At 51.9% G+C, this 25,983-nt stretch overlaps 1 protein-coding gene across 1 annotated transcript; it reads right to left on the minus strand.

Moving 5' to 3' along the window:
• Positions 1 to 1,374: 1,374 nt before the first annotated feature.
• Positions 1,375 to 24,198, minus strand: Tmem8b (transmembrane protein 8B). The gene is made up of 13 exons (XM_051157080.1): positions 23,592 to 24,198; positions 19,266 to 19,455; positions 18,700 to 18,907; positions 13,005 to 13,138; positions 12,488 to 12,756; positions 11,563 to 11,888; positions 8,982 to 9,075; positions 8,720 to 8,843; positions 8,502 to 8,644; positions 8,156 to 8,334; positions 3,221 to 3,367; positions 2,972 to 3,088; positions 1,375 to 2,737 (listed from the first exon to the last, which is right to left on the minus strand). The coding sequence occupies exons 1-13, from the start codon at positions 24,097 to 24,099 to the stop codon at positions 2,402 to 2,404; spliced, it is 2,775 nt and encodes a 924-aa protein (XP_051013037.1). The 5' UTR covers positions 24,100 to 24,198; the 3' UTR covers positions 1,375 to 2,401.
• Positions 24,199 to 25,983: the final 1,785 nt, after the last annotated feature.

Below are 25,983 nucleotides of genomic sequence, written 5' to 3' on the forward strand. Positions count from 1 at the left end.
CTCAGGGTAAGAATGGCTTATCTCTCATCCAAGCACTGACCAAGCCCAGCCCTGCTTAGCTTCCAAGATCAAACAAGTGCACATCTGTTGAGGGTGGTGCGGCCATAAATAAGGTTAAGGGTTAGCATTTCTTTCTTTAAAAAAAAAAAAAATTATAGCCGGAGCAGTGGTGCACACCTGTAATCCCAGCACTCGGGAGGCAGAGGCAGAGGCAGGCAGATCTCTGTGAGTTCAAGGCCAGGCTGGTCTACAAAGAGAGTCCAGAACAGCCAGAGCTACACAGCAACCCTGTCTCCAAAAAAAATAAATAAATAAATTTAAATTGTGTGTGAGTGTGTGAGTGTGTGTGTGTCTGTGTGTAGGCGTCCATGGACCCAGAAGTGCAGAATCCTCTGGAGCTGGAGCTGCAGGCGTGTTAGCCTGCAACTGTGTATAGAGAACTGAACTCAGGTCCTCTGGAAGAGCAATGATCCGCTTAGCTGCTGAGCCCCTGCTCCAGCCATCTTACTTTATTTTACTTAAGAGAGGGTCTCTGTGACCTTGGCTGGCTTCAACTCATGTAACCCACCAGCTCCTACCCCCAGAATGCTAGGATTAAAGGCATGGCCACCATATCTGGCCTAAGAACAGCACTTCTGATACAGGAATGAACACCCAGCCCATACACCTTCACCCCTGGCCACTCAGTAAGCTACTTATTCTGAACTAGGGGCCCCAGGGAAAAGATTTGATTGCAGAGAGTAAAGAATAAAGTGGTATCTTCTAGGCTTTGAGCTTCAAAGGCCTGGGCTGCAAAGAGAAAGGACTTAAGGCACAGAGGAAAGATTTGGTAGAAATGTGGGGCTGTCACCTCCAGACTGACAAGTAGGAGAGTGGGGAGGAAGGAAAGAGATGTGAGCACTGCCCCGGGTTCCCTGAAGAGACCAGAGCTGAGCCCTTGGCTTCAGCTAGAGTTTAAAAGAAAAAAATCACTCATCTCTTGTACTACCAAGTAAAACCCAGCACAGGAGCCCAGAAGCCTGGCTCCATGCTGTGCCTGGGTAACCAAGCAACATCTCATGTGGCACTAATCCAGGGGCAGAGACTCAGGGCCAGGCAGACAGGCAGACAGAACGAGACCCCTCCCATCATTCAGCAGCCTGTCTGACAGCTGACTAGGAGCCAGCTAGGATGGCTGAGCTGTCAGGTGAGTGAAGTATGGACACTGGGGACCAGAAAGAATGTTCTAGTATCTCAGCATAAGAGACATGATCCTCAAAATTCAACTATGAGCCCATGGAAAAAGAAGTCCAGCTGCCAGGCATGGCATCCATGTCTGTAATTCCAGGACCCAGAGGACACAATGAGAGGCTCACCACTACCTCTCTCTCTCTCTCTCTCTCTCTCTCTCTCTCTTCTTGCACGCAACCACACACACGATAAGAAAGGAACTCTCAATTCATACAAGATTATTTCTGGCATGCACAAAAAAAATGGAAGCTTAAAATAGTAGCTCCGTTCTTATGATGCCTTGTACATTTGAGATTTACTCTATTTCCTGGCACCTTGGCTTCCTTCTCTGTGGGTGTAGGCGTCATGGGGCAAGCCTGCCTCTGTATAGACACAGCAAGCACAGGCATGCACGCATGCACACACCTCTTCACTACTGCAGACTAGGAGCCATAGCAATAGGGAAATGGGCCTGAGGGAGTATTTGGAATTAAACATGGGACCAGCAGGGAGGATGCAGGGTGCAAACCATAGGGCATAGACAGTAGCTTCCAGCATCTTCAGGAATGTCCCCTTCTCGTTCACCATTTCCCCAGTATCCCTCTTTCCCTCCGTTTCCCCACACCCTGGCCCCACTAGGGAAACAAAGGCAGCAGAGAATCAGCACATACTTCATTGGAGACACCAGGCTCCACCTGTGCCACACCAGGACACCAGCCGCCTAGCGGTCCTAGCTTTGCCTCTCTTGCAGCCCTTCTGCCCAGCACAGCAGCCCAAGGCCAGTGTTGCTGAGCCACTGGGAAAACCTGGTGCCTTGTTTCTGCAATGGGGACTCCTTTTTCCCTCTGTACTGATGGCACGTTCCAAATGAAAACGTGTCTCCTTGGGGAGGATCTCGCATCTACAGAAGGGCTCCCTATCCCTGGGAAGGGCTCCACACCCTTGGGGACATCTTGGTCCTTAGGGGCTCAGTGGCCTGCATAGCTCAACCTTGAGAAGGACTCCATAAACACAGGAGGACTCTAGGCTCTCAAGAAATTCTCCTCCTGGTCCCTGAAAACAGTCATCCTTGAGAAAGATTGCGTGTCTTTAAGAAACACAACTTGTCCCTTGGTGCTAGGAGGGCTCCCCAGCCCCAGGAGGAGCCCCAAGTAGGGCTTACAACCCCTAGGAGCCTGGCCCAAAGCCCCTCTCAGCTAGCACAGATGCTGCTGACAGTGGCCCCTCCTGGGCCCACGAGGCCCAGCTCCTCCTGTTCGTTGATGCACAGCTGGTAACCGCAGCCCCGGGCCCGAGCTCCAGATGTCACCCGGCGGTCAGTCTTGGCACGAGGAGGCAGCAGGAAGCCCACACTGCCAGCAATGAGCATATGCCAGATACTATGGATGTAGAAGTAGTTGTTCCGGGTCTCCACGAAAGCATACAGTAGGACAGCACTGCCAGCAATAAGACTGCCCGGGCACAGGTAGAAGAGCCAGCGGCGCCATGTTGGCGGGTAACAGTGCCGGCGCCGGACGCTGCGAACTGTCTGGAGGAAGCAAAGAAGTGGGATTCAGGAATATGAGCCCTGAAATCCAAGCCAGAGACACTGCGGACTTTCCCTGAGCCCTAGGTGTGACCTAAAAGGCACCCACCAGGGCTGAGAGGCCACTGAACAGCAGGTGTTAACAACAGAATGCAAAGCTGCCTTAAATTGGGGCCCAAATAGCCTGTATTCACTCCTGCTCCCTCTTGTGCCCCTCACAGACCTCTCCACTCTTACCCAAGCTGTGGCCAAGATCCCGAGGGCAAAGAGACTGGGCCCAAGCAGGTTCCAAAGTCCATGGCGGTCAAGCTGCAGAGCCATGGACAGCAGCATAGCCCCCAGCAAATACAGCACCTACAGAGAGAGGACGCCAGACAGGGCTGGGCCAGGACGCTGCAGCACCGCGGCGCTGGGGAGGCCTGGAGAGCAGGCGACTTTAAATAGTGGTTAACTATGCGTGTCTCCCAGAACCCACCCTGGACTGACCTGCTTGATCACAGGCTGCAGACGAGCCATGGCGATGACTGTGACCCACACGGACATTAGGGAGCCCAGGAAATCACAGAACTGAAGGACATCGTAGTCCATGATGCAGAACACCACGATGCCTGGCTGGTCACAGGCATGGTAGAACTACAAGAAGAAACAGAAGGTGTTAAAAGGCCTCGAGGCCACAAATCTAAAGGTATGAGTTCAAAGAAAGAACCATGGGGACTACGTTGTCAGAGAACCTGAGGTCACAGGTCACAGGTCACAGGCAATGCTAGGAAACGCCCAACTCCTTCATTCTTTGTTAAGATTTATTTTATGTGTATGGGTGTTTTGCCTGCATGTATGTCTGTGCACCACATGCATGCAGTGCCCACAGAGGCACAAGAGGGCCTCGGATCCCCTAGAACTGTACAGCTGAGCCTCATGTGGGTGCTGGGAATCAAACCCCAGTCCACCACAAGAGCAGCCAGTGCCCTTAACCACTGAGCCACCTCTCCAGCCCTGATTTACTCATTCTTGAGAAGAATACTGCAGTGAGGTCTGGTCTGCATTCCAGCCTAATGTTACCTTGCAGCTCAGACACTGGTCCCTCCCCTTCCCCTCCCTGCTTCTGGGCTACACGATGGAGAGCACCCAGCCAGGGGCCCAGCTATCTCAAGCAGAGGCAGGCCCCATTTTCACCCTCTCGTGCTTACCGAGTCATCAACAATCCCCATCTCAGGCCTCACGGCATCTGGCTCTGGTTTCTTAGGCAACCTCAGACTCAGAACTGGGCTCCACCCTCTCTCATCACTTACCTCGGCAGACCCACTTCAACACCCCACCCATGCCAAGGGGTCAGGAAGCTCAGGAAGCAAAAGGACAGGGGGGCATGGTGTGGCCGTGGACAGGGGGGCATGGCGTGACCGTGGACAGGGGGGCATGGTGTGGCCATGGACAGCAGGCATGGTACAGCTATACAGAGTGGCACTATGACCATGAAGAGCAACATGGCCTCACACCAGGACACCATGTGATGATGGGACATGGCACCCCCTCCCCTACACTGTGAAGAATCAACATTTGAATTTGGATTCACTGGACATTGTTTCCTAAATATCTGTTCTGTGACCCAGTCTGAAACAGGGTCCGAATCCATTGCTTGGGCTGGCCTAGGAGCTGCTGGGCAGCTCAAGCTGACCTCAGACTTGCAGCGATCCTCCTGGCTTGGCAAGCTGAGTGCTGAGGTTACAGGTGGCTATTTGTCTGGTCTCTTTCAAAATCAGATGTAAAAACTATGAGCCACTAATTAAGCTAACAGACGCTGGTTTCTGACTTGGGTTTACTTTTCAAGCATTATTTTTATATTCCAGGCTTAATCAATGTCTTGTACCTGCCTTTGGAGCTCATAGAAGAGAAAGCTCAACAGACTCAGGAAGAAGGGATTAAATCAGAAAAAAGCAGACACAGATCCATGGGACATGCGTAAAGAGAGTCACTGGGGCCTTCTCCGGCACTGCTCTGCACTGATGGGCATGGGAGGTGGTCGCGTTAGGGAGGATTACAGCCTGACTCTGCTAACAGCATCCTAATCTGCACTATTTCCTCACTTCGGATGCTACACATAAGGTAGAAAATCTGGAAAAATTGGCTAACCTGTAGAATTTTACAGTTTTAGACTGTAAATATATAGCTCACCCAGTGGTTCAGAATAGGCCATCCAGACATCAATCTAGAAATGCAAATGTCTTTAATGCACACAGAGACCAGGGTATTTGCCCTCAGGACATGATTAGTGATCCACTTATTTTTCTGTTTCCTTAGTCATTTTGTTCTAAGACCAGTCATGGTCTTTACCAAGAGCCACTGAGATGGCTGAGGAACAGGAGAAGTAACACAGAAGCCGGAACATCAGCAACCACCAAGGACGGCTGGAGGCAGTGCAGGATGTGGGCTCTCCCTGGGCTTTTGGGGATCTGATCATAGAACTCAAGTAGCAGTAACGGTATGTGTGCAGTGAAAGTACTGCAATGTCTGTTTATTTATCTTAATTTGGTTAGATTCCCCAAGTGGCTCTTATCTTTTAAGAGTTTTGAGAGGTCTGGGATATGGCCCTGTGGTAGAGCACAGAGTCACTTTCCGGGGGCAGGAAGGAGGAAAACAGGGGACTGTTGGAGACACTTGGCCAGACAGTGCTACCCTTGAGCCCCAGATTGCTCTTCCCTAGCCAGGAGCTCTGAGAAAGTGAAGGCAGAGCAGAGGTGCCCTGGGACAGGTAGGGAAGTGAGGCTGGGCTGAGTGAGCAGCTAGGTTCCACCATTCATGTCCCTCCTTGGGCAATGCGCTCAACTTCCTCTGCTCTACAGAACACAAGAGTGAGCATGCCCACCTGTCATCTTAGTGCAATCACGAGGGTTAATTAGCAATGTCACACAGCACGCGCTCAGTCACCGTCAGTGTCTGATCTTATTATCTGAATGCTCAACTACATACAGAATCAAGTGCTATGTTTCTGGCCTGGTTTGATATCCCTGGTCTAAAGCCTTGCGTGCTGCAGATAAGCTCCACCATGCACTTCCAGAGTGACTGTCGGAGGTGGACACTCATCTACTGAGCCAGTCCTGCCAACCACAAAGGAATCAGCGGGTCCTTCAGCAGGCACACTGGGAAATGAAAGAAGGCCGAGCTCTCGGTTTAGATGGGAAAGGAAAAACAACAGGGACCCTGTGCCCAGAAAGCTGGACAAAGCTGGTTCTAGGGTTTGGGGACATGAAAAAGAGCAGAGCTACTGTAGGACTTTCGGTCGAAGCTTTAAAGCCAGCGAGCGGCTCCTTCTCATTCTCACGCTCCCTGACTTTTCTAAGAAAGCGGGGGTTGGGGCTGGAGAGACAGTCTGGCAGCTAAGCGTACAGGCTGCTGGTGCGAAAGGCCCTAGTTCAGTTCCCAGCAGCCACAGGTGGCTCAAAACTTCTTCTAATCAGTTCTAGGGAGTCAACACCCTCTCCAGCCTCCATGGGCACCACGTGCTCACAGTGCACAAACATTCACGTACACAAAATAAAAGCAATAAATCTTTAAAAGGAAAGTAGGGGTTCTGTGTGTGATGTGACAGGGAGCAAGGCTCTCCAGTTCCTACTAGGACAAAGGTCTCTTTCCAGGATGACAGGCCACTGCGTCCAGTGAAAAGGCATCTGGCCTAGAACATTCCAGGACAGGATGCTTGTGCAAAGTCCAGGGAATGAACATTTTCTCTTACAGCTTCTGCTGCACTAAGGTGCTCTTACTAATTCTGAGTCACGTTAGATCTCCATGACCCACGAGCGGGCTGGGAGAACAGCTGCTGGAAGATTCCGTGAGCAACAGGAGACAGGGCACCTGGCAGTAAGGAGGAACAGAATCAAATATAAAAACAGAGACTCTATCAGACCAGGCCTGAAAAGGAGCCAGCTAAACTGGGGTACACTGGTCCATCTAACATGGCTACAGCCTCCTCTGTAATTGAGTACCTAGGAGAACCTCACACCCCTCACTGGGACACACAAGCCCTCTATTTCCTCTTAGGCCTTCACTATTTCTGAGATCTGGATACTAGGGTAGCAATATTCAGCTTTTTAATTACATTTTACAGTGGTTCGTGTGTGCGTGGGTGCGTGCACACACTTATGTCACAGTATGTATGTCAGGTCAAATGACAGGTTGAGGTAATCACTCCTCCTTCCTCTATGTAGGTCACAGGGTTGAGCTCGCATGGGCAGGCAGGTGGCAGTGCCTTTGTTCACTGAGTTAACGCATGGATATGGTCTTTTGTGATATTCTTGTTGCCAAAACACATGGAGAATCAAAATCCATCTAAGATGTTTGCAGTGCTCACAGGAAGACCGTGTGTCACAATCTGCCAAGGACATGCAGATGAGATGACAAGATCCATGATGTTAGATCCTGGTAGGGAGCAAACGGGTTAGGTAGCACTTCTGCCTTTCCTATCAGAGGCTTGCTTGTGGCATGCACCTCTCTGGCCACAGAGAAGCTGGACATCACAGGGAAGAAACTGATGGCATGACAGGAACAGGAAGACTTAAAACTATAAACCTGGCTGGGCATAGTGGCCCACACCTTTAATCTCAGGACTCAGAGGCAGAGGCATCTTGAGGCTAGCCTGGTCTACTCAGTGACACCTTCTTTCAAAAACAAACAAACCAACAAACAAAAACACTATAATTCTACATCAGAATTATTCCTTTGAACTGAGATTTTATATCACGTTGCAATTTCCCATGATGCCTCAGAACAAAGTTTTTCAAGACTTTAAATCAGATTTTTGATAAACTGCCGAAGAGAAAGATCCTCTCCGCATCCAAAAGCTCTCACGACAAGAAATTAAGAAGGCCAGGGTGACTGAATGCGGACAGAGGGTCATTTTTATGCATGCTACAGACAGGAATCACTAGAACACATCTGTAAGCCTAGCTCAGAAACCTTGAGGTAGGAGTTCTAAGAGTTTCAGGGCTCCCTTGTACACAGATTAAACTATCTCAAGGGGGGAAAAGAGGGAGAATGAGGTGAGGCAGTAGGAAAGAGAACACTAGAGACCACTGAGCAGAGCACCCTCACAGGGTGAAGTGAGGACTGAGCAGAGCACCCTCACTGTGGAAAGGCTCCATGCAGAGACTCCGTGATGGTCACAGAGCAAAGATAAGGTGGAAACCCAACCCCACATTTAAGAGTTTCATCTGGTGTGTTCAGCCAATATTTCTTCTACCTTCCATGTGGGCGGAGTTGGGGTGGGGATGCAAAACCCCACACTTGTTAGGTTAATGTACAAGGTGCCTGACAAAAAAAAAGTCACTTTCTACACCTGTCATAGGGGTGGTGGGGAGGTGTGTGTGACAGAAATGTAGACCCTCTCCCCACCCTGTGGTGACACGATGAAACAGAGGTGCCCCTGCATACCGTGGAGAAGAACATGGTGAAGGTGTAGACGGCGGCTTCTAGAACATATCGGCTCCGAATGGCCAAGACCACAGGTGGCAGGAACATGAGGTTGCTCAGGCAGAGGAGAAGTGTGGACAGCAGCTGGAATCCATAGGTGAGCGCATCCGAGCTGTCCGTACAGCCCCAGCCCCGCCACCCTGCGGGCAGGGAGGGTTAGAGTGGGGGAGGGGAAAAGGCACTGTGGGTTCAACAGACAATTATGCTCACCCTGTCCCCTCATCCAGCTTCTCACGGTGCCCTTACTGGCCACCCTGACACCGAAGAAAGCCCCAGTCTGGCCTGCTCCCCACCCCAGCCCGCTCACCAGCCTTGCACTCGCAGGCCGCGTACAGGTAGTTGTGGGTGCGCAGCAGCTTGCACTGGCCATAGGGCCCACAGTCATCCACACATGGGGACAGGAAGGTGCGCAGCCGCACTTCAGCCGTCGCATTGCGGCACCGCACAAACCTGCAAGCATACGCACTCCTGGTTATTTGAGGCTAGGGCTGCCCCAACTGTGCCCCGCATTGCTCAGATGCTCACCGAGGTCCTACCCCGCACAGAGAGCGAAGAGTCAGGAACCAGGTCCCCGTCTGTGGGAATGGGATTCGCAGCCTGGCCACTCTGGAGGTGACGCTGACTGAGAGGAGGAAACCTGCCAGGGACTCTAAAGTGAGAAGACCCCAGGAGACAGAAGTGGTTAGCACTGAGTCAGGACCCACTTCTGGGAATCCCTAAGCCTCTCCCACCACTTCCCCGTTGTGAGGGCACCCAGCCTCCCCTTACTCCCCACTCTTCTCCCCACCTTTGGAACAGGTCATGGCAGCGTCCCCCAGGCTCAAGGGCACCTCGTGAGTCAGGCATCCGAACACTGTTACATTTTCCTGGCGCAGTGAGCTCTGAGTAGGGTGAGTATGCAAATGAGGCTGTCAGACCCTTGGGGTGGGTGACCCAAGACCTGTCAGTTTTCCTACTCCCTGTGGTGGGACAACCGGGGAGTCCTCAGGCTTGGCCCACTCCTCCAGGGACCAATCCATCCAAGCAGTGTTCTTACTTAGTAGGAGCATGGAAACCATCAGATCCTCACAGCCAGACTCTTTCAAAGCGTAATGAGAGAGCAAGACTCTGAATCTCCCCTTTGGAGGACAAGGCAGCCTGGTTCATGCTGTCTAGGAGGAACTGGGCACCTGATGCCAGATGTAGAAACTAGCTGTGGACAAAGGTAATTAAAGGCTCTTAGTCCCACTCCAGGTTCGGAGAGTTGGCTCAGTGGTTAAGATCACTTAACCGTGTTCTTGAGAAGGACTTGGGTTCGATTCCCAAAACCCACATGGAGGCTCACCACTTCCTCAGACAGCAGGCATGTATGTGATGCAGATACATGTGCAGGCAAAAAATCTTGACTAAAATAAATCTTAAAAAGTGAGGCCAAGACATCAAATGTAGTACACCCCAAGTGTGGACACAGGGGTTGTCTACCAGGAAGAAGTAGGAAAGCTCGTCTCATTCCAGAAGGACTTGAGGCAGCTTGATACATTAAATCAGGATAAGAATAAATGCATATGAGAAATTTTAAATCAGGATAGAAAAATAAGTCTGTCCCTAGAGCGGAGTTATGTAGTTGGTGGCTCCCAATGACCCAACTTAAGGAGGAATCTCGGTGATCTCCACATCTGTGTGTACACCGCAGTCACTGTCTCCAGGAACAGCTAGATTCTTACCGCTGCTTTTGGTATTTCTGAGACAGCACTGTACGGAACACAGGCTGGCCTGGCCTGAAGCTCACTATGTAGCCTCCTTGTGCTGGGATTACGTGCATGCACCAGCACACGTGCCCTTCTCCAGCTAAATTCTCACCAAACAATGCTGTGTGTGTGTGCACCTGGCCTCAGCATCAAGAGTGAGCCTCCTGTGACTGGTTTCTCACTCCCTTCAGTGGAGGCTGGGGAGGGCATTATGCAGAATTATTGCTCAGCAAGAGTTATTATGGGAATAGCCAAAGGCAGGCTCCAGGAACTCAGCCCTTGATCCAGGGCTCCCCATCTACCAGTCCCCAGATGAGCCAGTGCGATGCGACAAGTCAAACACAGGCTTGTCCTCAAGATGCATGAATGCAAGGCCTTGGCTGGGTGGAGCTACACCTTTAAGCACAAGGCTTAGGAGGCAGAAGTGGCAGCTTTTTGTGAGTTTGAAGCCAGAATGGTCTATATATAGCAAGTTCCAGGCCAGCAGGGTTACACAGTGAGACTCTGCATGAAAGATGGATGGATGGATGAGTGGACGGACGGACGGACAGACAGCCTGCCACACTGGTCAGACCAGCTCAGATCATCAATTTCAGAGCCATGATACTCAAAATATAAGCTGAGGAATGAGGGTCAGGTGGGAAGAAGTGTAAACACAAGGGCCCAAGACACTGAGGTGGGTTCAGCTGTTGGGAGAATGATGGGAAATATCTGAAAGGTTGTTAAATTAGTATAGAGTTGTAACCAATGTACAGCATTAAGGTAATACGTTAGTGATACGGGACACTGCATGGAGAAAGGAGACTATGTGGAGACTGTCTTTGTGTGTGTGTGTGTGTGTGAGAGAGAGAGAGAGAGAGAGAGAGAGAGAGAGAGAGAGAGAGAGAGAGAGAAAGAGAGAGAGAGAGCGCGCGCGCGCATGGGCGCGCATGTGCAGTTACATGTATGAGCACGTGGAGGCCAGAGGTCAATGTTAGGTATCATTCTTCAAATGCTATCTATCTTGTTTTTGAAACATGGCCTCTCATTTGACCTGGAAATCACCAAGTAGGCCAGGTTAGCCCAGGGCCCACTCTGTCTCTATCTCCTCAGTACTGAGATCATAGGCGTGTGCTGCAGTCAGGTCCTCGTGCTTGGAGGGCAAGCACTGTATCCACTGACTGTATCCCAGACCCAAGCGGCTGCTCGCTGCTCACTTTCTTCTACACATCTAAAACTACTGTAAAAGAATCTATTAAAAACAAGGGCACACATGGCTTTGCCAGATACAGCTTCTAGACAAAACAAAGATGAGTGCTGGAGGCTCGTGAGAGCAGCTCTGCTGATGGCCTGTCAGGAATGCGATTGGCTGCAGGCACTGTCTGAATCCAGGCTGCATGGCCTCAAGAGGCAGTGATCCCCAACACAGAACAGCCACTGAGCTCAGCCTATAGACTGGCCACGCTGAGCCCAGCGCAGCGAGAGCACAGAACACATTTGTTGACCAGAGCTGTGCTGAGCATAGGAGGAAAGACTTCCTGAAGCAGACAAGGGCCCTACACTCCTGCATCTTTCCCCTTCACCCACCGTCCTCCCTAGGCCCCCACCTCCACCCCACCCCACCCCCACCCTGCTGCAAGGGAACACCCCTCCAGGAATTACCACATTGAGCTGCAGCTCCAGACTAAGGGTGCCTCCACTGTCCAGCACTGGCAACAGCCTCAGGGCAAACACAGCCGGGCGCTCAGGTGGAAGGGCCACACTGGGGCCAAAGAAGATGTAGAAGTGGACAGAGAAGGTATCCAGCTCATTGCGCAGAGTTGGGCGCACGGGCCAGCAGTGCTCAGGTGGCAATACAGCTCCAGAGCCTTCCACAGGAGTCCCCAGGGATGGTGGCTCCGGGGGCACCGGCTGGCTGCCCAGGGACTGGGGCATGTTCATGGCAGCCCCAGGGACCAAGGCACGGGACAGGCTGGGTTGTGGACACTCTGTGAAACAGAGGAAACCGAAGGTAAGACACATGGCCCGCACTGCCCTGCAGCCCAGCATGCACAAAGAGGAGGAAGAAATATAAACTAGAACGTGACAGGCCTGGGGCGGGAGGTGTCAGGGTCGCATGACTCCAGATGTTTCCTAGTTGTGACCATTATTCAACTGCCGAGATGGCAGGGGGTATAAAGGTCATCTGTCCTTCCCCAAGGTCATACTTTAAGGAATTAAGATCATATGTCTCCCTCAAAACAGTGAAAACACTGCGATGTGAGTTAATGTGACATGCGGTGTTGTGGCAAGGGCAGTTCCAAAAGACCTGGCTGGCCGTGTCCACCCCAGAACACTGAAAATGAGACTAAGCCAAGAAAAATGATGAGAGCCTTTAGTCGCCCCAAGTCAGGTACAAAGGCACACAGGAAGGCAGCCATGCGACCTGACGCTCCAGGGAGGTGGGAGCTCAGGAGGTGAAGATGCCTGGGTGGAGAAGGGAGGTGCAGGGATGATGCCAAGGGTCACAGAACACAGCCATCCAGATTACCCCCAACTATGGACTGCTGCACAGGTTGGGGAGTTGAGGCAGATGAAGGGGTCTGACCTTGTAACCTTACACACAGCTGGAAGCGGATGGTCCGGCCAGAGCCACGGGATGGTGTCTCCACGCGCACATAGACCCAGTGCCCCCAAGGGGGCAAGGCCAACTCCAGCTGGCATTCTGAGGCACCTCCACAGGCCACAGAGCTTGAGTTGTGTAGGGGTGGCGCCTTGGGACGTAGGCGCAGTGTCAGGGGGCAGACAGATGTCCCTCGGCCCCCTACACACACCAGCTGTGCCGAAACCCTGTAAGTAAAGCTGGGCACAAAGACCCTGGGCAGAGGACAGGTTGGGAGCAAGAAAAGACAGGACATGTGATATAAGAGGAGGGAAACATAAGGAAGAAAGGGAAGGGACACAGAGGCCTGGTCAGGTCTTCCTCTCTGAGCTCAGAGAGTGGATGCTGGGATGGGACCCACCCTGGGGATTCTGGGTCACTTTAGCAAGAGAGAGAGCAAGACTGCCCCTGTGTAAGATCCGAGGAGAAAGGGCCATGGACCAGACTTGGTGAGTTTACTTACTTGTACAAGGCTGAACGGTTGTGGGAGGAGAGAGTTTGCTCTGAGGGACGGCCAGGAACCAGTACAGCCACATCCAGCAGACGTCGGACTATCAGCTGTGGCTGAAGGAGGTACTGACATTCATCCTGGAGACCCTGAAACATTGACAGGGGTGAGAGAGAGTGAGAGGGAGCGAGAGAAGGGGGAGGAGGAGAGAGAGAGAGAGAGAAAGAGAGAGAGGGAGAGGAAGAGGGAGGGAGAGAGAAGGGAGAGAGAAAGAGCAAGAGAGAGCGAGAGCCAGAGAGACAGAAAAAGAGCTACCAAACCAAGGCACATGACCCACCAGAAGGGTCCTGGAGAAACCCCTTTAGCCTCTGCCTCCCAGAGCTCCTACTCTGGTCCCTAAGCTCTGAACTTTTCCAACCTGAGTAGTTTAATTAAAGGTTGTATTTAAAAGCTTTTTTAAAGCAGGCTTAACTACAAGAGTTAGGAGAGAAAGAGGCACTCAGAAGAAAGAAATACCCAATTATGGGTCCAGGCTCTTTGGGGGGAGAACTGCCTTTTTTATTTGTGTATGTTCATGTATCTGAGTGCAAAAACATGCCATAAAATACAATCCCTCTCTTGGACATTGTGGGATGGAACGGTTTGCTGTTAGGGTGATGCACCTTATCGCAATCCAATCCCTCCTCTTGGACGTTCCATCCCACAACCCAACGCTGGCTCTGCTAGGGGAGTCGGAAAGCTCCTTCTAGGCCTCTGGTCCAACCTTTCCTAGTCTGAGCAATTAATTGCTCCAGCTTCCCCGGCTGCCCTCATGATACATGCCTACCTGATCCCTGTTTCATCATGACAGCGAGGACTATTTACTGCCTCCCAAGCAACCTCCAGACTATTTGGAACTTGAGAGGAGAACTTGGCTCTCCAGGCGCAGGCCCAATACAGCGTGCGCAACTTGCCATGAGTGTTTGCCAAACCCATGAGTCAGCACAGCTGCAGACAGCACTGACCTTCAGGAAGCCAAAACATGTCCCCTCACAACCACCTGCCCTGACCCTCGGCCTCGCAGACACTGAAGGAGCTACCACCATGCTTCCCAAGGCTTCTCCCGTACTAAACAAACACCTGGAACCCTTCTGTTCTACTGAGACCGCACTCCCAGCAGCGCCATCACTTCAGGGTCACATTCCCCTTCCACAGCGTGCACAGCGTGCAAGCCCTACAGACCACCAGTTAAGGAGTGCGAGGGCCTCCTAACGAGGCTTCTCTAACCTTCTAGATAAATGGCCTTTTGTTGGCTCAATAAACTAGAGACTACAGCTCATTGTAGTGGTTACCCTGATGGAGATGTGCCTGCAAAGCCTTGTTCTGGGGGGGAAGTCCCAGGCCCTGACATTGTACCACGGTTTACACAATGGAAGAAGCCAGCCGAGCCACAGACTTTAGACTAAGTCCACAGTGCTGTGAGGAGGCCTCGGTCTGTGTCAGGTCAGAAGACTCGGTTAACAGGTGCCTAGCACTTTTCTGTGCCATCTCACTGTTGCACTCTCAATGTTTAGCCCCGTCCACAGTGAGCTGGGCCCACCTGGCACATCTGAAGTGTTGAAAAAAAAATAGCTGTCAAGTTGAAAGATGGGTGCCAAAAGGGCGTTCTTCAAGTGACTTAGTTGTCCAGAATTTTCCATCTCTGACATCCAAAGTAGATGCTCCTCACTTTTGATGTAAAACCCTATGGAGCTGAAATACTCTGGCAGACATTTGAGAGGACTCCTGCCCCAGTGCAGGGATCTGTAACAATCTGCAGGGCAGGATGTGGCCCCATTTCCCCACTTCGCAGTCAGGGAAAGGAGCGCTGCTCCCGTTTTCTGCTGTTAGTTTTAGGAAAGGAGCAGGACCTGTGTGTTCTCTGGCTGTGTTCCTTCAGTACCCAGACTCTGCTCCAACAGGAAGCCAAGACCAAGAGCAGCAGAGGGCCTGGTGGCTGGACTCTGGACTACAGGAAAACCCTCAGGGTTTGTGGGGCACAGAGAATGTTTTTTCTTTTTTGTTTTGTTTTGTTTAATAGAGAATACAGGGTCTTATTCTGTAGTCTAGGCTAGCCTTGAACTCACCCTGTGATCTAGGCTAGTTAGAACTCATGGCAATCCTCCTGTCTCAGCCTCTCACGTACAGATATGAGGCACCATGCCCAACTGGGCTAGGTTTCTTTAAGAAACTCCAGGCCCTGAGTGGGGCTTTGTATTGGCGGGTTTTGTGTCAACTTGACACAAGGTAGAGTCACCTTGGAAGAAGAAACTTCAATTGATAAAATGCTCTGACTAGGCGGGCAAACCCATGGTGCATTTTCTTGATTGATGATTAACATGGGAAGGTGCTGCCCATGTGGTCCACCCCTGGGCCAGTGGTCCTGGGCTCTGTAAGAGGGCAGGTGGGGTCAGCTATAAAAAGCAAGCCAGGAAGCAGCACCCTCCATGGCCTCTGCCTCAGCTCCTGCCTCCAGGTTCCTGGCCTGACTTCTCTCAGCAATGGAGTCTGTCCTGAGAGTTGTAACCCTTTCCTCTCCACACTGCTTTTGGTCATGGTGCTCTATCATGGCAATAGAAACTCTAACTAAGAAAGGCTCGAAGACTGAGGTGTTCAAGGACAGGTTCCTTCCTCTGTGCCCAGCACAGCTTCCCTGTCCTCGGTCAGTCAATGTGGAAGTGAATAGGGGCAGGAGATGGGGCAGAGCGACCATTTAGAGGTTACTGTAGTGGTACAGGAAAACACCAGAGAAGATGTGCTAAGTGCAGAAGTGGAGACTCAGCTGCAGAGCACGTTGAAAGCTGAGAGACAAGACTTTAGGACTGGTCATGGGGAAGTAAGAGAAGAGTAAGACTCAAGTGTGACACACACAAGACGTGACCAAGCAGCAGGTGGCGACTGTTAGCTACGAGGAAGAAGCCTAGACTGGGAACAAGAGGAATGGATGTGTTTTGGACTTCACTCTGCTTTGTACATATTAAGCTTGAGACTGTTCTTGGACGAGCAGTTGACGGTATCAAGGATGATAGACATAAAGTTTTTTAAGATTCAAAGAATACAGGACTGGCTGTCTACTCTTATCAGCATCAGCTCCTACATGGTATGTAGAACAACTGTGCCACAGACGCCAAGCAAGAGGATAAAAATACAAAGAGTTCTCCCAGGACCAAGCATCAGGTCAGGACAGCACTCATAGATCAAGCAGAGACATCAGAAAAACAAAAAACAAAACCCAGAGGAGTGGACAACGGTCAGGAGGAGCAGAACAGTGGAGTCCTAACTGCCGAGAGAAGGTGGTCAAGAAGCGGAGGGTAATATACACAAGTGGGTGAAATCTGGGTACGCATTACCTGGGGAGAGAAACTCAAAACTAGCAGGCGGGAAGGAAGACTTACTTTTCACTGTGGGCCTGTTGTGCCTTTCAAAGGCTGTACCAGGTACATATGTCACCTATTTGAAATATAAATAAGATAACTTGAGGGGAGAGAACATGGGAGGCGCTGTTGGCAGATGCTACCTACTGTGGCAGAGCCACCAACAGGCCTGGCTATCATCAGCGGGCTGCCTTCTAACCGCTGGCTTCTGTGTTTTCTATCTAGTCACTTTCATTATCAGCCCAATTTTATCAACACCCCTATCTTGGGCTGGAAAGAGAAGGCCTTCAAGGCCTGCGCCCAGCTATTTGGTAAAAGCTCTCATTAGGGGCTCTCGGGTGCTCACTGGTTCCACAACCTCAAAGCCAGCATGGCAGATGGTCAGCCTTTGGATGAGCACCTGCTAAGACATGGAAGACAGTGAGCTGAGAGGCTGAAGAAGGCGACAAGACAAGAGTCGTGAGGCCAGCTTAGGGCAATAGGAGTTTAAGAAGGTTGCCACAAAAAACTTGCAGAGCCCCACCATAAGCCAGCTCTATGCTGGGTACTGGAACATGAGGGTCAGGACTGGAGAAAGGCAGCCTTCTGAGGCCCTGTCACTCTCAGAGTACAGTTCAAACTTCTAGGCCCTCTTTGGTCTGGCTGCGGCCCACCATTCCACCTCCTTTACCCAACTCACACTGACCTCTGTCAGAGCTCTGGTGCCTGCTACTCCCACTGGCTGGAACACTTTCTCTGTCTCCTCCCTGTCAGGCCTCACTGCTTAACAGCCTCCAAATACAACTTCCACCTCTCTGTCCATCCAACCTCTAAGACAGGCACACCCGAAGAGCTATGCCTCTTGGTGCTCAGACGTGCAGCCTCCAGTGACTATGCCCTTTTCTCCCTGGTCTCTCTCTGCATGCTGCTAGGCGCATGGCTAGCCAGGCCTCCAGCTGAAGTTCCAAGTCTTCACAGGACTGCCTACTCTCTCTACACAGAAACACGTATGCCAGGCCTGACTCTTTTCTCACTGCCCAGTGGTTGGGACACTTTGAATCAGGCACTGGATTCTGAGAAGCCTTGCACTTGTACTGCTAGTCTCAAGCAACTATGGCCACTCCCTCCCAGACCTCAGCTCCATAATCCCTAGCCAGGTCTAAGCTCCAGGACTTCCTGTGCACTTGGAGAGGTGGGCAGGCAGAACTGGGCTGGAGGATCCCTCCATCAGTTCTTACAGAGGGAGGCAAGATGGTGGCTGGGCTAAGAGGCAGGTTTTTGAGATTTGGCCAAAGACTAATAAGGACGTTCCTTCTAGGAGAAAAATCCTTAGTTCTGACATGAGCCAAGAGCTCCCAGCATGCTCTCATCCAGGGGCCACCAGACCCTCCTGGGCTTCACAAAACTCAGTCTAGACTGTTCTGGACATTTTGCCAATGCAGACCCATTTTCCACCTGGTTGGGAACTCCCGATCTCGCTTTGTAGCGCTCCTGTTTTATACTCTCTATAAAGCTCTCGTTCTGTTCGCGTTCTGCCCATCACTTTTTACCAAAGCCCACAGCACACATGGCTACTAGAGTTAAGAATGGCCATCCCATCATACCATCCCTCTCCTGCGATGGACACATGTAGGAAGCCCACATATCTCCTTACTACACGGAGGAATCCCAACTTGTCCAACATACAAGGGCAGTGGGGAAATACTGTGCTAGTTTCTTTCACTCCAAACTGAAGAAGCATCCTGACCTTTGAACCTGTCCTGCAGTCTGACAACCTCCACTGTGTTAGAAGTATCCTGACCTTTGAACCCGCCCTGCAGTCTGACAACCTCAGATGAAAGGAAGGATATCAGCTACCAAAGCCCCTTTTATTAGGAAAAGCTTCTCTCAAGAATTCTCACAGGGCAAGGGAAAGACCTGAAACCATGACACATGGGCTAGAGACGAGGACGCGGCCTGAGAGAAGTTTCAGGGCTGTTATCAGCCAATATATAAAACAAGATCAGTGCTGGGTTTGTACAGCAGGTTCCACCAGGCCCAGATAGCTGTGACCATCTTTATCAACCTTAGTGCCCTCCAACAGGGAAGGATGCAGCTGCCCCGCCCCATCCAGGGCTTCACTTGGGAATCTGTCCTTTCTCTCCAGCTCTCCTGGAATCACTGTGTCCCAGATGCCGACTGCAGACCATCCCTCTAGATAATCTGCTGGCCTCTACTGTGGCCACCACAGCCCTCTGGTGCTGACGCCCATCCTGGTAACAAGGCTTGAGGCCAGTAAGCATTCATCAGGGGTGGAGGGGACGATATGACCCCTCCTGTCTCAGCCAGCATCAACCCACCTTGACAGAGATGTGGCCATGGGCTTGGGGGAGGTGGGCAGCCAAGAACCAGTCCCCAGGTAAGGGGCTGCTGACGTTAAAGATGCCTGAGGTTCTGTTGGGCAGTGTCCAGCTGAGGGTCAGAGAGAAGACCCCAGGCACGACTGTATCTGCTGGGAAGTGTGTGCGCAGGGGATTGATGACAGGAGGCGCTCCAGACCGGAAATACCTGAGGGACAAGAATTAGGATGAGAGAAAAAACATGGGGTAGGAACTGGGAAGTGGGAATTAACAATGAGCTATCACTCATCACTAGTAAAACAAACTTCTTCCCTACACTGGTATATATCACAAAACAGTTCCGGGTCAAGGGCCAAGTCCACAAGGGGCAATGGGTCAACTCAGGCACTCACAGTAGCTGCAAATGCTCAAGTGGCAGAGGTCATGGCCCCCAAGTGACACTTCGTCCTGGATAAGGGTCAAGGTCAGGGTCAAGAGGCTCGTTTAGTACTCCAGAAGTCATACTTCAGTTTGAAAAGCGACTAGGGTTGGAAATCAGGGTTACAGAGGGTAATTCAAACACTCACACAGTCACACTTTGATCTGGGCAGTGGTCCCCAAAGGTCCCTCCCTGCTCCTTGAAGATGATGAGGTTCCAAACAGCCAGGAGGGTGTCTTCGGGGACGTGGAAGTGGAAGAGCTCGGTGCTGGCAAAGGAGCGAAATGGGCTGAGCTTGCGAGGTGAGCAGGTAGAGTAGTCAGTCAGGAAAAGGCCTCCTGGGAAGCAGATGTCAGGAGAGGGGAGGGACAGAGGCATTTCTGTTAGGTAGCAGGCACGCTCATTTTTCTCACTAACAATGCCAAGTCAACAGCAGCACTCTCAGCCAGTTTATTCCTCACAAAAACCTTCTTCTTAAAAGATTCATCTTGCAGCCGGGCGTGGTGGCGCACGCCTTTAATCCTAGCACTTGGGAGGCAGAGGCAGGAGGATCGATGTGAGTTCGAGGCCAGCCTGGTCTACAAAGTAAGTCCAGGACAGCCAAGGCTACACAGGGAAACCCTGTCGCAAAAAAAAAAAAAAAAAAAAAAAAAAAAAAGATTCATCTTGCAAAAATGAAAACCTGAGGATTTAAACCCAGGACCCTTCATAAGGCCTCACAGCAGCTCACTTCCTCAGGGAAAACTGTTCTCTACCCACCAAACCTAACAGACAGAGTGTGTGTGTGTGTGTGTGTGTGTGTGTGTGTGTGTGTGTGTGTGTGTGTGAAGGCGTGTGTGTTTGTGTGTGCGTGTGTTCACCCATGCATGCATGTGTGTGTGTGCCTGTGTGAGTTGGCATATGCTCTTAAGCCACTGAGCAAGCTAGAACCCCACCTGTGGGGCTTGGGAGTCAGCACAGAACTGTGTAACTTGTTTGTTTTCTGCCCTGTTTCTATTCCCCAGTGGTTAGGGGCAGTAAAAATTCTCAGAAGCGTCACAAGAGCTGTCTGTATACCAGCCCAGGGCACAAGAAGGGAGGGGAGGTGTGGTGAGGCTGCAAGGGAGCTGCTTGGGTGGCAGAGTCAAGAAAAGGAGCTGGCGGGCCACCACGACAGTGCCCAAGAGAGGAGAGCGATCAGACTCTCCAGGGTCAAAAAGAGGAGCCAGGGGTGTCCTCCCAGAGGGAGGTCCTGTAGGGCAGTCATTCAGTGACCCAGGTCTCCAGGTGGAGAGGAGATGGCTCTATAGCTGAAATGCTGAGATCCCTGCTGTCAAGAGCAGAGCCAGGGTGGGCAGGCAAGTCACTAGCCAGGCAAGCACATGGGGATACAAGTACCACAGCGGTGAAGGTGAACCATAGCTCAGATGATAGGAGAGGGTGGCTCAAACAGGCAGGCAAAGTGTCCCCACATAAAACACTCTCCCCAGCCTCTCCTTCAGAATGGTTCCACAGAAGCCCAGGGACATGTCCCTGGGCAGGTGAAAATACGGAGAAACTCAAGCGTCTTCAAGGTAGAGTGGAGATTGGAGGGAAGACTCTGGACGGGAGTTTGCAGCTACACAAGAAATACCCATAGGGCTTACCTAGCCTGAAGGAGATAGGACACATGACTCCAAACATGAGGCATTTAAAGTAACAGGGAGGTAGGCCTCAGGAAGAGGGCAGCTGTGGAAGGAGGGCAGGTTGGCCCCACTAAACAGACACAACTTAAAGAGTCACACACACACTCAAGATATGACTTATACGAGTGGAACACACTGACTCATGGCTCAGAGGCCATGACAGCGCCAAAGGACTAGACTCTGCTGTGCCAACCAGATAATCAATTTCAACAAGAAAAACTGCCAACTTGCAAGCTGAGCACTGCCCAGGAACCTAGAGAGGCTCAGAACTGCAGTCAGACAGCAGCGGGGAGGTACTCAAGGTGGAGCGCAGTGGGACTAATAAGAAGACAGCTTCCTAGGAGGCCTGCCTCTCACAACTGGGACCCAGAGGCCCAACACTGAATAGCCTTGAATACTATTGTTACAGGAAAGGAGAGCTCCGGAGTGCCCTCTGCTGGGGACTAGGAACAGATGCGCCTCCTAAATACAACATCGGACAAGCACACGGAGCTTGCTTGGTCTGGAGAATCAGGGACCTGCCTGAGCCAACCCCCGACAAAGCCAGCTGCTATGGGCTCACAGGGTGTACTTACTGGGAAAGGGTTTCGTATCAGCTTGGAGCTCTGCCACGAGCTTAGAAGGAGTCTGGAGGCAGAATGGATCCTTGGGAAACACCCCTATTAACCACAAGCTTTCATTCGGGTTTTGAACAGGACCTACCAGAACCATGTCCCAGAGAAGGCATAAGCAAGGCCCTCCCCAAGTCTAAATGAGCTTGTCCTGATGTCCGTTCTACAATAATGTGAAGGGGCTTCTCCACCACCCAAATCGTGGGGTGTGTGTGTGTGTGTGTGTGTGTGTGTGTGTGTGTGTGTGTGTGAACTCCCCACATCAAAACCAAAAGCTGATTGCCAGCCGCTTCTCCAAGCACCAAACCTGCACTGCAGTCAACAAGGAATGTCCACCCCTCTGCCCTGACCCCTTCCTTCCAGAAGACTGGATGGAGGACGAATAAGATGCTCTCAGGGTCTAGGGAGATGATTCTGTGGTTAAGGATACCTGCTATCGAAGTATGAGGACCTGAGGTGAAGTCGTCTTTGCCCACATTAAATAATAATAATAATAATAAGCGAGAAAAAGCCAAGCATGGCCGTGCATGCCTGTGACCCAACACTGAGCCACGAGGGTAAATGGTTAAGAGGGGCCTCAGGCTCATACACATCGGTGTGTAAATTCACACACACACACACACACACACACACACACACACACACACAGAGACACACTTCCTTCAAGCCTAGGAATAACCTGCTTCCAAAAGCAGCACTTTAGTGATAAGCTCCTAAGAGGAGTGAGCCAAGCTGAGGAATGTGTGGGCCACACACATCAGCTCATGTATGTTTTGATAAAATACATGCCACCAACCTACAAGCAGGAACGTATGGCGCCCATGAGCCATCCCCACAGGTCCCTGGTAGACACACAAGTGCGCAGTGCCCACACATCTCTGCAGGACTGTGACCTTAGGAATGCATTGATCTCAAGCTGCCCACTGAGATCAACTCACCTCCACCCACGGCTGCTGACAGTTGTCACTGCCAAAGACTGCTGAGGCAATCTCCGTTCTCAGAGTGCCGCTCAGTGGCTTGGAGCTGAGGCCGCGAACCCTAGCCATTTCGTGATGGGGGCCGTCTCTGCCCCTTAGGACCCTCACTGCTTTGCTCGCTCCAACCACTAAGAAGCTGGACCACTCTAACCAAGTGGCTTCCTAGGCTGGCAGATGAGAAACAGTCTGTGAATTAAGCCTCCTTGCAGTCAGACTGGGGAGAAAAGAGATTATGCTTTGGGCCAATGGAGGAATATTTTGATCTGGTTCTGTGCTCAGTGGGAGGAAGGGAGGGAGGGAGGGAGGGAGGGAGGGGAGGGGAGGGAAACAATCAGTATTTCACAGGAATTAGGAAACTTCTCTAGGCCCACTACTGCCTTTCATACACAATACAACTTTGAACAGGTTGCCACCTCTCTGAGCCTCAGTTCACCCATTTGTAGAATGCTGCTGAGGTTCAGCTGTGCTTTAAAAGTATCAAGAACCATCCGTAGCCCAGTGACACTTGCTTGAGGAAGGACCCAGCACAAGAAGAAAGCTCACTGTAATAGCAGCCAAGCCATGCCCATCTACTTAATGCAACATATTGTCTCAAGACTTCTTTTTAGCCCTTTTTCGGACTTTGAGGGTTGGTTTCAAAGCACGGTTTCTCTGTGTAACAGAGCTCTAGCCATCCTGGACTCCATTTGCAGACCTGGCTGGCCTTGAACTCACAAAGATACTCCTACCTGAGAGCTGGGACTAAAGGTACATGCTACCACGCCCAGCCTTTAGCCCTTTTTCAACCTGTGTTTGCTATCTCCAAGGTTTAGGCCACGTCTCAGACTAGAATAGAAGCTTCTACTGTAGAACTGTGTCATCTCCTTAAAACTTTGGAAACAGAAGGACTAAAATCCCAAAGACTTCGTAGGGAAAGCCAGACTTGAGGAGTCCGGGTGGACACCGGGAAAGGAGGTCTCCCAGAGTCCCCTGAGGGCTATTAGCCACCTGCTGAACCAGCTGAGTAGCACCTCCTCCACTCTTGAAGGCTGCCAACCCATCTCTTGTGTAAGCCCCTTTTCTCCCTTAACCCCCCAACCCCCTCCAAACACACACACACACACACACACACACACACACACACACACACACACGCCACACTTTCCCCCAGTGACCGAGCTCACCAAGTCACCCCTCCCTGGAACCCCATCTCTGTCTCAATTCTTTCTGCTTCTGCACTCACCAGCCACTGGACCAAGGACAGAAAACAGCAACAGCAGCAGTAGGGCTGGCGGCAGCTGGAGCCCAGACCTGAGTCGAGGCTGGGAGAGGGGCAGAGTATGAGAGAGGCGGGGGGCCAGTGGAATAGACTTGGGCAAACACAGAGACGGGGGCAGGGGCTGAAATGTTGAGTTGCGCTGGACTGAGCACTGGGGCTCACACAAGGGCAGGAGGTGTGATGGAGGGAGTGGATGGGATGGGGACGGGTACAAAGGCTGGGGTTGGGCTAAGGGTTTGAGCAAACGCTGGGAACCGGACAGGGTCAGATGCTGGGCTGGGAACAAGGGCCAAGGCGGAGACAGCGGCCAGGCCAGGGACTGGGACTGGGGTTGGAGCGGGGACCTGGACCTGGGCATTCGTTGGGACACTGGCCGGGGCTTGGGCAGGTTTGGGGACCCGGGCGAGGGCGTGACCGGAGACCAAGGCTGAGATTGGGATAGGATGAGGGGCCGGGACAAGGGCTGGGCCATGGCCCGGGGCGGGGGCGGGGCCGGCCAGGCCAGCACGGGGCGCTCGCAGAGCTGACCCGCGGCTCCGCTCCCCACCCCCGGGGGTGACCTCCGGCGTCCTCGCGGCCCGGGGCCGGGGCCGGGGGCCGGGACCTGGGTTAGGAGTTCAGGCCTGGGCGACTCCGGGCTGCGCTGAACCGGCGATAAGCAGGCCCCGCGGCGGCCTCGGTGTGACGCTCGCCCGGCGCTCCGCCCCGCGCCCCATTCGATTGGTCCCTCTCCGCAAAGCCCGCCCCTTCCCAGTTCTATTGGCCTCTAACTTAAGGCTGCTGGGCTTCCTACCTAAGAGCCTCGGGCTGGCCCTCACCACCACCAGAGCGGCTTGACCTCTCAACGTGCTCACACGTGGTACAAGGAACCTTCCAGAGATTCACAAAACCAGGCTCCTCTCGGATCATGTTTCTCCCGCTCCTATGCGCCAACTAGATTCAAAGCAACCCCCTCAGGAAAACTCACGCAGAAGATGACCAAAAGACTTCTGTTGCCCTGGAGACCGCTGGGCATTCCGGCTGCCCTGGTGACCGATGCCTGCTCGCCCACTCCCCTACCCCAGCCTAGGGTTCTCAAGCGCATCCTTCAGCGGGCCCCAGACCTCTCTTGTCCCTTCCCCCTTACTTCCCTTCCTCAACTCGGGCCAGAGTCCCTTTGCGAAGGACTGCAGATGCCCGAGTCTCCCCAAACAAACCACAACAAGGCCTCTCACTTAGCACATACAGCCCGGCTCATCAACAGCAAAACCATTCCCTCAGTCAGGACCAACGCTCCCCTCTCCAACCCAGGTAAAGGTCTTGCAACCAGCAAGCCTAAGCCCTCCACTCCAACCTTTTACTCCTTTCTGTCTCCTGATGCCTTCTGCCCCTCCCCCACTCATTCTCTACTTTTCATCCTTATCCCCTCTCTAAGTTCGAGGCCAGCCTGGTCTACAGAGTGAGTCCAGGACAGCCAAGGCTACACAGAAAAACTCTGTCTCGAAAAGCAAAAAACCAAAACCATTTTGTTTTCACTATACCTCTGCCCCTGTCCTAATTTGCCCTTCAGAAGGACTCCAGTGGAATTAATTACCTTTTTTTTTTTTAACCTTTAATTTTAATTTATGTGTATGGGTGTTTTTGCCTGCATGGTCATCTGTTCACCACTTATGTACACTGCCTGCACAGGCCAGGCGAGAGCATCAGATCCCTGGGGACTGGAGTTACAGACCACTGTGGGCCGCCACGTGGGTGTCGGGAATTAGGCTCAGGTCCTCTGCTTCGAGATTGCTCTAATGAGCTTAAGATGCAGTGTCTAGAGATGTCTACTTCGGTCTCTGAAGCATGAGAGAGCTGCAGAGCGGTGAAACACAAGATTTCTCAAGTAGCATTTAGAAATGATGATGGACTTACAGGTGACAGAGTCTGTTCCGGAAGCCCAAATGGTGGCACTGGCCTGTAATCCCAGTACGCGGGAGGCAAAAGCAAGGGAACTGTTGGCCAGTTCAAAGCCACATTGGGCTACACAGCAAATTCTAGACCAGCCAGGGCTATATAGTGAGACCCCGTCTCAAACAAACAAGCAAACAAAACAAAAGAAAAAACAGAACAGAACAGAGCAGAGGTTGAGGTTGTAGCCCCATGATAGAGCGCTTGCCAGCATACAAAGGTCCTTAGTTTAATCCTCAGCACCTGAAGAGGGTCCAGGGTGGGGACAACAGACCTTGCAAGTCAGGACCAAGAAAACTTGGGTGTGACCCTTTAGGCTGAATCAGAATAGATCTTGTTGAAAGGGGAATGAGAGCTTCCCTCTTGGATCTCTCTTCCTACGGTAAGTTTGGTAGCCTCCTTTTCACAGCATCCTGGAAATAAGCCG

Source organism: Acomys russatus, chromosome 2, assembly GCF_903995435.1.
Source record: "Acomys russatus chromosome 2, mAcoRus1.1, whole genome shotgun sequence".
NCBI lineage: Eukaryota > Metazoa > Chordata > Mammalia > Rodentia > Muridae > Acomys > Acomys russatus.